Source organism: Mus caroli, unplaced genomic scaffold (genome assembly GCF_978045245.1).
Source record: "Mus caroli unplaced genomic scaffold, Mus_caroli_1 scaffold_16, whole genome shotgun sequence".
Classification (NCBI taxonomy): Eukaryota; Metazoa; Chordata; class Mammalia; order Rodentia; family Muridae; genus Mus; species Mus caroli.
Genome location: NW_028227271.1, coordinates 61,956,393 through 61,969,558, shown reverse-complemented (window position 1 = coordinate 61,969,558; position 13,166 = coordinate 61,956,393). Strand labels below are relative to the sequence as shown.

Below are 13,166 nucleotides of genomic sequence, written 5' to 3'. Positions count from 1 at the left end.
TAAATCTACTAGCAAAATGCCCCAAGGGACCACATATGAAGTAATACCAGAATTCAAATTCATATGAAAGAGCAGCCTGACTCCGCTTTACTGATAAAGACAGATAGGTTTTTCGTTGGTTTGCCTGTGAATTATATTTTTAACCATAAGAGATGTCACCTTGTTCTGACAAAGATGTGCAACACTCCTGAGGGCCAACTCCCAGACTTGTTAGTGAAAGCCCCTAGTATACTCATAGCCAGACACAGCCTGAAACAACCCCAGGGAGGAACAGAGCTTACTTTCTAATATTCTCCTTCTTACTTAAGTGCATGTTAAAACAATATTACCCAATGTCAATACATGAATATGAAATAATAGTAGGTGCTATGTCAAAATCATGCTGGTGCACTCTTTCTAAGGTAAGCTTTCAACATTCCTGTTACCACAGCTATGCCGCTAGTTTCATACTGTGGGATTGAGACCCTAGTCTAAAGGTTTTCTGGGATAAGTTTGCCAGATTTAGTAAAGAACAATGTAAGAAGCCTGGTTAAATAGATTTCTAACAAAAATGAAAAAAAGAAACACTTGAAACATGCTGGAATGATAAAAAAGCCAAGAGGTATATGCATGCATACATGTACGTGTGTGTGTGTGTGTGTGTGTGTGTGTGTAATGCATATGGATACAAATACAGCATATGTATTTATTATGGAAGAACAGGAATAAATAAAATTAAGTGGAGGAAGGAAAGATGTAGGGAAGTAATGGGACATGTGAATATGCTTGACAGTGAAGAACATAAGTGGTTGGTTGGTTTGTTTGTTTGTTTGTTTGTTTTAAATATAGATGACAGTTCAGGGCATCCATTTCGTTTTCTGATTCATCATGGTTCCTTTCATGTTCCCATTTGAAACCCATGATATCCTAGGAGTGAGTGTACAAGCTACAAAGCAGAAGACATTATCAAAGTCAGTAGGAGAAACAGTGAAGAATGTATGGCAGTAACTTTTTAAGATATTAATCATAGATAGTAATACATCTGCTGAGAGATGGGTCAAAGCCATTCTAGTGTGTCTCTATACAACAAAATGCAATGCAATGCAAAAACAAAAAAACAAAAACAAAAACAAAAAAACCTTGTATTGCAGGACATTTTATTCACATTAATGTGTATTTTTGTGATGTTTACAGAATCGCAAGTTAAAAAAAAGCAGAAGGAAGTGAATTCCTCTTGATTGACTTGATAAAATTCTTTATGCATAGATACATCCAGTGATTCAATTCCTAAATCCTTTGTGTTTATGGTGAAATATACAAATATAAACTAGCCGGGCGTGGTGGCGCACGCCTTTAATCCCAGCACTCGGGAGGCAGAGGCAGGCGGATTTCTGAGTTCGAGGCCAGCCTGGTCTACAAAGTGAGTGCCAGGACAGCCAGGGCTACACAGAGAAACCCTGTCTCAAAAAACCAAAAACAAAACAAAACAAAACAAAAAAAACCAAATATAAACTAATTTGAAAATAATACTGCTTTCTAGTATCGGTATACCCTACATACTTCAAAACAACTATCGTCTATTTAATTTTAAGCATTTATTTATTTGTTTTTCTACATATTTACTGGGGCTACAGATCAAACTCAGGTCCCATGCTTGCTAGGCAGTTTATATGCCACCTGGCTACATACCCAGCTCTTCATTATAAAATAGAAATTGTAAGTGTTCTTGCAATGCAGCTTACCAAGTTAAATCTTTAAATAGAGAAAAGCTGTGTGATTAAATCCATACACTAAAGCATCCGTGTTAACTCTGAGGATGATTCAAACCTTCTGTCAGTCTAATGACTCTAATCTAGTAATTCGACAATCAGTTCTATCCTAAAAGTGAAGGGCACATTGCTTAGTTTAATAAAAGAGTCTTCACCTAGCTTATTAAGGTGGAAAAGCATCTGGTTAGAAACTTACCTGAATTTAGGAGCAGAGAGTTTGAGTTTATATTCTCAATGTGTTTCTTTAAATCTACTGAAGTTATGACTCCGGAAACAAGATGGTCAGTTCTGAGGGTCTGGAGTCAGCCTCACTATGCTAATATCAACCACAGCTCCCAGAGCATTGCTTTACTGAAATTGACTTGCTACTGGGATTTTCCTGACTTCTCAAGGGCATTTTTTTTTTTTGATTTTTTGATTTTTACTCAAGTTTATTTTTTTTAAGTGGTTTTTTTAATTAGGTATTTTCTTCGTTGACATTTCAAATGCTATCCCAAAAGTTCCCCATACCCTCCCTTGCCACTCCCCTACACACCCACTCCCACTTCTTGGCCCTGGCATTCCCCTGTACTGACACATATAAAGTTTGCATGTCCAATGGGCCTCTCTTTCCAATGATGGCTGACTAGGCCATCTTCTGATACATATGCAGCTAGAGACACGAGCTCCGGGGGTACTGGTTAGTTCATAATGTTGTTCCATCTATAGGGTTGCAGACGCTGTTAGTTCTCTCAAGGGCATTCTTATGAAAATTAAATTTTAATAAATTTTAAATATCAATAAAAATAGCTGCACAACCAAGTTTAACATATAAAATGCATACTTAGTTGGACAGGGAGCCTGAAAAGCCGTGCTTGGGAGAGAACACTAGTGAGGAAAATACTCACAGCCCTCTGGCTTAAGGAAGAAAGGACAGGAAGTGACCTGCTGTTGCACATGGCATCTGTTTGTTTCCTTTACTTTTATATTAGTCACTTCTCTTACTGCTGTGATGACATACCTGACTAAAGCCATTTAGGAAAGGGTTCATTTTGGCTCCTGGTTCCAGGGAAACAGGATGTTACGACAGGGTCTAACAGTAGTGGCTTAGAGACAAGGGATCACATGGCATCTTCTCCTGTCTAGAGTCCGTGAGAGGCAAACACTGGGATTATCTGGATCCCTCCTTTTTGCTAAGTCTAGGACAGGAGTACCTGTACCTGGCATGCTGGTGCCCACATTCAGGGTGGCTCTTCCCTCCTGCTTTAAATTTCTCTGGAAATTTCCTCACAGACAGCCCAGAGGTATTTCCCCTACGTGACTGTAAATCTATCAAGCTGAGAATGAAAATTAGCCATTTCCCCCAATCCTCAGGCTAAGGCTGCTTCTCCTGACCAGTTTGCCCCTAGAACTACCTCTTTGTTGGTTGTAACAAGTCCATTATAAGTACTCTTTGGTTGTTGTGAAATGAACTAGTTTTAAGTCAACAGAACATAAGGTTTTAACCGGCCCAGTAACTCATGTGACCTTTCTTCAGTACTTTCTTTCATTTGTTTCTATAACAGATATTTCATTTTACACTTTCAGTAAGTTTTCAGATAAAGTCCTTTGAACTTACTTTATCTTTGATCAGCCCTTTTTCATCATTTAGTGATAAGTTTGATATCTATATATAGATATATATTTGTATGTGTCTGCTATCTATCTATCTATCTATCATCTATCTATCTATCTATCTATCTATGTATCTATCTATTCTCTTTCTAAAGATCCTAAATATAATGACTCAAAAAAAAAAAAACCAAAATTACATGCAATTGATCTACATATTCAAAATTCCTGGACAGAGATTTTGAAATACATTATTGTAAGTGGGGTTCCCTTCAGCAAGAAAGTTAAGGCATTTGGTGGTAACCCTAAATTGAGGGTGACTGAAGTAAAGCATACCTGTTACACACTTGCATATTTCTGGTTATCGTGGGACTGTGTTGGGATAAACAGTAATTTTCAAGAGGCTTTTCAATTTCAGAACATTTCATCAAACAGCCAGTTCAGGGTCAAGTGCTGTCAAGTTTATTTATACTTAAATAGTTTATCCCATATCACCCTACAAGAATAAATAAATGTAACACTTGTGACCCCTTGCAGATGCTAAATCAACAGTCAGGTTTATTTTATTCGTGCAGAAGTTTGATTGTAATCCTTGGCATTGAGGTCTACTCTTTGCTTGATGCTAAAAAAGCCTTTAGGCTGTAGATCATGAGGTCTTCTGTGAGGGTGAAAGAAGAGAACTACCAGCAAAGCAAATGGATTCCATTCTTGCTTCCATCAATAGCAAGCTGTGTGACCCTGGGCAGGCTACTCATTTGGTCTGATTCCCTGGTCCTTCTGCAGAGGAGGAAGGGCCATAGTCCTGCTACATGCTCCCCTGGCCTGGAAAAAGAATCTAGACAGCAGAGTCTAGCTCCAGCAGATAGTGGTATTTAGTGACCACCTATCAGGACAGTTGTCTTTACTGAATGCAGTGTAAGAGCTAAACCATCCTGTAGACAATCAATATTCAGAAGAAAATGCAATGAAGTGAACGGCATTTATTCTATAGAAGATGGTTCTTTGTGACAAGCACAAATCATCAGTACTAATGACATCAAAGTGAGCTAGTTTCACTGTCCCACCTTTCAAAATCTGTTATGTTCCACTGACCTGAGATGCCTGATATGAGGATATCTATCAATCAATGAAGAAAATTTCTTATGTCAAATTTAAATGACTTTAAATGAAAAAAAAACTCTTATTAGTTATTTTATAGGCAAGTATTTTCTTAGGAAAATTATAAATCTGCTTTCCTGTAATCCAAGCTCTCTGAATTGAATTGAATTGTGTTTTACCATGATCCGAAGAGTGGAGTAAATGACTGGCTGAGTAATAATCCAAGAGCAGCTGTCCATTCTTCTCTCTAGGGTTACAAAGTTGGTGCTGATGAAGAAATGGCAGTCTATTTAGCCAAAATGGCAAAAAATTTTTGTATATATGGTACTATTTGAAAAATGGCCCGTGGCAGAAGTTATGACTGAGGGCTAAGCATCTCGAGATGGAATCAGAACACAGGCCCGATGGTTGACACATTGGCTGGACCTGCGTCTTCCTCTTCTCTTGTGGATATAGCTTTTCAGTTACCTCAAAAGAAACTTTCAGTTGCCAGTGAGATCAAGGATTTCAAGAGGTATACATAAAAGCATTTTCATAATAAAAGAGTCCTTACCTGTTTTTTTCGTGAATCTTCAGGATTTCATTCGTCTGTTGGAGAAGTTGCTTCTCTAGCTTGTATGTTGATAATGAATTCTCCAGCAGTTGTATTTCAAGTCGGGATGTTTGATTTAGTACCTTGAAACATTTTTGAAAAATAAAATTTCAATCACAAAACAAGTAGCAAAAAATCCTTGAGCTTTTAAAATGGGTTTTGTTCTTAATATTTTTCCGAATGACTTAGGCATATGATGGTCAATCTATCAAATATTGCTTTGTAAGTGGAAACACAGGCAGATGGGAACTAAGTTTGTTTGCATATTCCAATTTTTATACCCTTACATCTTAGGATAATATATTTTGAAAGTTTCCTTTATGTTCTGTCCAACATTTATAAGTGCAAGGTATATTATTAAAACAAGATCTTGATATAACAGGTCATTTTGAATTAAGAGATGTATAATATGTATCTACTCAAGCCTATCACCTTACTAAATTAAACTAGAAATCCAAACAACTCTTGTGTTAGTCTGGGGAGTTTTTGACCATATTTATTGGATGGCTGTCATGGCAGGTAGTTCATTCAAGAGAACTTTCACATACTATTTCATTTATTTGACAATCTCATCTGTTGGCCCTGTTACTTTGTAGATGAAGACACTGGAGTCCAGTGTAATCCAGATTCCAGATCTGAGTTTCTAAGCCAAGACTTTCTTTGAGTGCACAGATTTGCACAGTCATCTGAGAGGCTGCACTCCAGTAGTTATTGGAAGGAAAGCTCACCATTCAGACATGAAATTGTTAAGAAAAGATCTTGCTATTGTTTCTCCACCTGCACTGACTGGAATCCTCCAACGAGTCACAAAAGATCTACACTTCTACTCAGAGACTAGTAGGATAAAAGTCTGTAACTTTTACACCCAACTCTACCATTCTCCAGGCAAAGACAGCAGCCTTAGAAGTGGTTTTCAAATGGTGTCAACATCTGCCCTTCTTTTTCTCTATCCTCCCTCCCTATCTTTGCACTAAGGAAGATTTTAAAAAGGGGAGGGAAAGGTTATATTGGCTTTAAATTCTCCTTAAATCATTTAAAATCTTTTTATCCATCATAGTTTACTTAGATCTACTTATTAAAAGGGACACGAGAAGTTTTTGTTTGTTTTTTGTTTTTAGGGGGGGTTGTTTTTTGTTTTGGTTTTGTTTGTTTGCTTTGTTTTTTGCAGTGTCACTATCAAGTACAGGGTTCTGCTGTAAAACTGGAAGTGTTGGTGTGTTCCTCCACCTTTGCACAGGATTAAAGCTGGGATTGGATCTGGATCTTTGGAACATGTACTCAAACTACTTGGTTGAGCTATGACTGCAAGGCACTTGGGCTCTGTATTTGTATTAGGACAGAGAAGGAACTAGGTTGGAGGTGAGAGACAACACCTTCAGATGCCAAATTTAAAGAGGGGCTTCTTCTAACCTAGGCAACCAAGCTAAAGTACATGGTATACATTTGTGGAGTACTTCAGAGCAGAATTTTTAAAATTCTAACATATCCCATAAATATTAGATGAAATCATTATTATTAGTCTATGGAGTGGTTTCAAATTCATATCCATGGAAACATAATATATAAACAAATCATAACCAGTTAACTATTTCAAAGTATAAATGTCTCATCTTGCCATTTTCTACTCCTTCTCTAGCATCTCACTCCTTTCTAGGCTATGAACAGTGTAAGGCCAACAAAACCACATAGGACTGGAGTATTAACTTTCAAGGACTATATTTACTTTATAATTACTTCTCTGTCTATTGACTTTAAAACTTTGTCAATAATGCATTTTTCCTAAACATATATGAACTCAAAGATTTTGACATTATGCACAATATTTGCATAAGCTCAAAAGGGACAAAGTGCCAGCATACTGACATTTGATTACTGTTAGATGAGCAAGTTTTCTTTAATAATGTGACCTTACTAGGTTGAACACACTCAAGGGTGGACCCCACTCACAAGAGTAGCTGTGCAACATTACAAGTACACTCAGTGGGAGAAAGTAGAAAGCCCTGAAAGCTTGAGACAGGTCAAGGGAGAGGGGAAAGAAAGGGGTGGTGAGGGAAGGGTGAATATGATCAGAATATATTGTATGAAATTCTCAGAGAATTAACAAAAGTATTATTTTTAAATTATAGTCCTTATTAGTTTATTCAAGGAAAAATAGAATTTGAAAAACATGGTAGAGAATATTAAGACTGAGGCTACATTCAGCAAATAGTTTACTCAGGTCAGTTTCTGGTTTCTTTGCTTACGGAATGAGCACTTATAAATATTTCAAATGAGAAGTGAATCACTTTGTATTTCTGTGTGACGACCAGTACCGTGAATGAGAAGACACACAATGCTTATGTATGAGTAAAAGTTAGGCATGGCATCTCATGGAATGAAATACATTGCTCACAGGTACATCAAACCTGTGTTTGCTTTGGTTTGCCATACTCTCTGAGGGCACATCATGTTGGTTGGTTTCTGTCAACTTGACACAAACCTAGATATATTTGAGAAGAATTATTTCTTTCTTTTTACTATTTTTTATTCATGCATTGTGAATTTCACATCATTTACCCTGATCCCACTCACCTGCCTGTCCCTTCATATCTACACTCTGCCCCTGAAATATCCTCCAAAAAAGAAAAATTTAAAAACAAGTAAAGTGTTAAAAAATGTTTTAAAAGATATAACACACACACACACATACATACACACACAAACACACATCTCATAATGGAAGCTGTGGTGTGTCACTGAGTGCCCCACAGTATACCCTTTTGTCCACATATCTTTACTTGCTAATGTTCATTGTATTGAGTCATTGGTCTGCTTAGAGGCCTCTGGCTTCTGCTATACTATATGCTACACTGGATCCTCACAGGGACTCTTCTTGAATATCCTGTTGTTGCCCTGTGTCATTGAGATTTTGCAGCTTTGGATCTGTAGGACCAGCCTCGTCACATGCTCCAGCAGTTCACAGATGGGATCAACTTGAAGCATTGGATCTGGGCCTGGTCGGTAGCTGAGTTTGTCAGCTGGCAAGTTCTCCTGCACCCATACCATCAGACCAAGTTCTCCAGCACTGTCCCAGCTAGCTCACCCAGTGCCACAGCTGACAAGGGACATGGCCAGCTCTCCTGCTCTCACACTCTCGAGAACAGCTCATCTGCTCTTACCGCACCCGGCAGAGTGATTCTTAGTCAACAAAATGCCTTTCTAAAATTGGCCTATAGAGAAGTCAGTGAGGTACGACCTTGACTAATGTTTGATGTGGGGACCCCAGATCATGGTGGGCTGTGTCACTCCTTGGCAGGCAATCTCAAATGTTATACGAAAGCATGATGAACAGCCCATGGAGGGTGAGCCAGTAAGCAGCACTCCTCCATGACCTTGGCTTCAATTCCTGCCTCCTTATTCCCGCATTAGTTTCTATTCTGATCTTGCTCTATGATGAAGTATAACCTGAGAGTTTGTCAGCTGAAAGAATTTCTCCCTCAAGTTACTTTTGTCATGGTGTTTCAGCACATAGAAACCCTGAGACACACCTTTCGACACATTCAAAGACCAACATTTTGGCTTTTGAAGAATAATCTACATTTTTATCCATGTTCTCTGGAAACAGACTAGAATCATTATCTGGGATTAACATTGAGGCTGCCTGTATCTAACTCTTGCAACAACAGCCAGTATTAACTTCTTGTTCTCCTTTGCCTCTAGTCTACATTATCACAGAGCAAAAATCCTTCATGAAAACAAGTCAGATAATGGCATTTTCCATGTTGAATATGTTAATGAACCCTCTCTTCAGTTGGTTGACATTTGTAAGAACTTAGTTTTGTAGTAACATATTTTTTACTCTATGATCTCTTAGTTCTTGGATATCACTTCTGTCCCCCATTTGTCACACTATGGTCCATCTACTGTCTTTCTGTCAATTCAATTTGCCAAATCCTTTTTACCTCAAGGTCTTTGTATCTGCACTTCTCTCTGGTTGAAATTTCCATCCCATCCCATCTGATGAGTTAGCTTGTTTTCATACTCAAGGCATGCTTAGAAGTATGTTCTGGCCATGCCTAGAAAAACATCTACCTCCGTTCTCTCCTGTAGTTCACCCATCTTGCTTTCCTTCTGGAATCTCCATTGCTGAAGATGATCCTTCTTTTTTATCCATGCTATGTTTTTCTGCTACACTATGATTACACAGGGCCTGCACTGCTGTGTCCAGAGTCCTGTAGAACAAAGTCATGCCCACTGGAATATTCAACTATGTGCTGGCAGTGCACAATGGGTTGTTTGCAAGTCAGATACTGATTATGGAAGGTAACAGCCCCACAGGCATAGTTACACTCTTACAGGCCAAATTTGAATTACTGGGCATGGAAGAAGAAAACAGACCAATCCTAGAGATCCAGGCTAAGGGCTGGTCAACTTAGTTTAAGCACAAATGCCAAACTCTTCTTTTCCCATCATCTTGACTCTATTGCTGCTTTATTTCAAGTCACTCCACTGATGTTTTCAAACAGGCTTGAAGTTCAAATCTGGGCATGCAGGGGAACTGTAGAAAACTATGATAAATTGACCACTGCCTTGCATGAGTCTATGAAACTTACTGTTGGCAATAACTGAAGTATTCCATTAAAATGACAAAAGACATTTCCTTCTTAGCTTAAACACATCCCAAAAGCACATCCCTGGGAAAAAATGTTTAAGAGGAAAGGGGAGAAAAGGAAGAAAGGAAAGAGTGAAGAATAAATGCAATCAGTCCCCAAGGACCAGTGTCAAAGCTTAAATTTCCCAGAGTTTTCCATAGGCCGAGGAAAGTAAGATCTGAAATGGAGGATTTATGTAGTTTAAAGAGCTTAGCTCTTTTTTTAAAAAAAAATTAAAAAAATAAAAAGTATTCACTTTGTAGAGAAAGTGAGGTAAGAATTTTCAGACAGCTTCTTGTCATGCTTTTAAGAGTATTTCATTTCAAATCCACACTAACTGAAAGGCAGTTATTGAAAGAGAATACAGAAACCCCAAAACAAAATACCTTTTTTATAGCACATTGATCTCGGGGCCATTGATTTACTGTGGGGTTTTGTTTGTTTTGTTTGTTCTCTCTCTCTCTCTCTCTCTCTCTCTCTCTCTCTCTCTCTCTCTCTCTCTCTCTCTCCCCCCCCCCATAGAGGAAAGTGAACATCTAGGATGGAGTGATATGGCCCCTAGTATCCTGCCCGCATCCAAACACCTTACATGACTAAGAGCAAGATGATGATTTGCCTGCCTCTTGATGAGATGCCACATGAAGTGAGCAACAGTTTCCTTAAGTGGCTCTGCTTCTTACCTCAGCTCAGGAAATCCTTAACACAGAGTGACTTCTGGTTTAAACAATAGAAGTGTTGGAAAAACAAATCAAAAGCTATGCCAAATAAACACTCTGGCAATCCCAGAATATGAGAGATGATCGAATGGTTGTCTAAGTAGCTTAAATATGTTATTCTTAAGGGGGGAGGGGGCCAGAAAGAAAAGAGAAACCCAAGTTCACTGAGCCCATCAAACTTGGAAAACAAATTATCTGCAAAATCATTTGAAAAATTAAGGAACCTTGGAAAAATATTGTTAATATAGGTTATAGTAATAGATATTTAATATTGTATAAAATTGTAATGTTTTATATTTATGTTATATATGTTTATATTAACCTTCCATATCAATATTTGTAATGTTCAGAGTAACCTCATTATATTTGAATATAATATATATTGAATAATATATATATTGAATACTAATATATACCATTTATAACCTAACAATGTAACTTTGTGCCATATTTAAAATATAATAACTGCATGTGGCTATGGAATTTGGTAAGTACAATACTTTTTAAAACATGCAGATATTGTAGGTTGAATTATCTTGTTTATTAGAGTGAACTATGTAGCTTCTCTAAATATAGAGTCTCAGTTCTTCCTATAGACTTATGTAACTAAGAACCCACAGCTTCTCTGCCTAAGAAAATGCCATTTTGACCATTAACTACTGCTACCAACTGTTGCCTTTCCAGGCATCCTGAGGTCTTCAGTTTGTGGCAGATGATGGCATCATCTGATCTCTCCTTATTTTACAAATCAAATTATCACAATAAGGCAGGAAGGGGCCAAATTTATCATGTTCTTCATAGTACAAAAACCTACATTGGGATGATTACTCCTGCAGCCCAATTTTTTTCAGTATCTTACTTTTCTTTGAAGTCATACTCAGCCCATCAGCTAAGTTTTTAGTTATATTACTACCAACGCAGCCTTGGATCAAAATCCAAATATATTACAATCAGGGTTGTTAATTACTTAATTAGAACTTACTAAGGTTTTGATATACATCATGTTCTACTCCAAATCCCAGTAATAGAGCTTCAAAAGAGGAAAGAAAATCCTTACTTTCCAATTAACATGTGTTTGAAGAACTAGTTAGATTTTTTTTTTTCAGTCAATAGCCAAGTAGTAACTATCTTAGCTTGGTGAGCCGTCATTATTTGGATGTAAAATGTTCCCAAAAGGTTCATGTGTTTGAACATTTGGTCTCCAGCTGGCAATGCTGTTTTGGGAAATTATAGAATCTTTATGGCTTGGGGCCTCAGTGGAAGAAATGGATCCCTAGAGGTAACTCTTCATGTTTGTAGCTTGTCTTGTTTGTAGCCTCAGACCTTTCTGCTTTCTGATATAGTTAAACATGAGCATTCCCAGCTACACACTCACAATGTGGCCTTCCCCACATCATGAATTTTGTACTCTCAAACTGTAAGCCAAAATAAATTCTTACTCCCTTAAGTTGTATCTGTTACATATTTTGTCACAGTAACAGGGGAGGCAGGCAGAAACCCTGATATCTAGGGCATATTGTCTTTACTATTACTCTGGTATAACCACCCCAATGTGAGAACAGTAACACAGCCACATACAACATATGCATAGATAAATGTGGCTGTGTTAATGCAGCTTCAAAAAAGAACACTTGTCAAATTGAGCCAAAATTTTCCGAATCTTCATCCAGCACTTTATGCAAATTAATTACCAATGTATTTTCCTTATAAGACCCCCTCGCTAATTTATTTCACCATCATTTCAGCTAGTTCAAGGTTTAAAGTTTATTCAATTATGTCCTATCAAGGAAGACAGTTCAATTTTTAGAGCCAGCCTTTGATGGTAGACATAAGAAGAAACTTATTGACTAGAGATGTGCTCTTTCAACTGACTACATCTGAACTGCTTCAAGTTTCTAACTGTGCTGTGGTGATCCATGAAGTTATAGTGCTTAGTGACCTCTGAGAAGCAGAAGGGAAGTGGGATTAAAAGTGCAGGGAATTTATTAGAGCAAATGTCTATGGAGGGAAACTTAGTGGGAGGAGCCAGAAATGGTCTTCAGATTGAGATCCAGGCTTTACCCCAGTGAGGAAGAGAGTAGGAGAAAAGAGTACTCAGTAGAAGTCTTAGTCCTCAAGACAGCTGTTATTATATGCAACAAGTGATGGGAAAACACTAGCCAAAGTCATGTGTCAGCAAAGTTCTAAAGCTCCTGGGAAGGATGCTAAGTATCCTGCCACAGTGAGTCATTGCTTAGAAATGGCTGTTGAGAATTGTGGTCTCTGCACCAATACCTGATGGGCTTGAGACTACAGCAGCTGGGGTCCCTGTTCTTCCCACAACAGCATACTCAAAAGGTGTGTTTTAAATGTGACAGAAATTGGAAAAAGAGAATTGATCTAGAGACTTTATACCACCTTAACTCAGTCAGTGAACATAAGGACTGCTTATTGTGACATCTTGCCCCATGGAAATATGCAAAATACATCTGTTCAAATGACATTAAATTCTGTTTCTAATACCATAGTGCTGGAACTATTGGAGACTAGAGGAAACTTGAGATAGCCATCTAAAGACATTCCCTACAGTTGACACAGCTGGCAGCTGGCAAGGACAGCTCGAAGGCTGCATGTGATGAAGTCACTGGCACCTGAGAGAATGAATGATGTATGTGTGGGAAGGGGGAGACTGCCATTCCCATAAGCAGCAAAGCCATGATATTACATATAAGAGGGGCTCAGTAGTTTTAAAAGTATTGCTGAGTTAAATCTTGTTCTCTGTTTGCACCCATTGATGATAATCCCATAATCT

General features: G+C 37.9%; 1 protein-coding gene across 4 annotated transcripts in view; it reads right to left on the bottom strand.

The window, feature by feature from the left end:
• The window catches only part of Angpt1 (angiopoietin 1), a 241,844-nt gene that overhangs the window by 89,495 nt on the left and 139,183 nt on the right, over window positions 1–13,166 (bottom strand). For all 4 annotated transcript variants that reach the window (XM_021183364.2, XM_021183365.2, XM_029469437.2 and 1 more), the window contains one exon: window positions 4,990–5,111. In XM_021183364.2, the coding sequence (XP_021039023.1) occupies window positions 4,990–5,111 (122 nt within the window). The remainder of the gene's footprint in view (window positions 1–4,989; window positions 5,112–13,166) is intronic.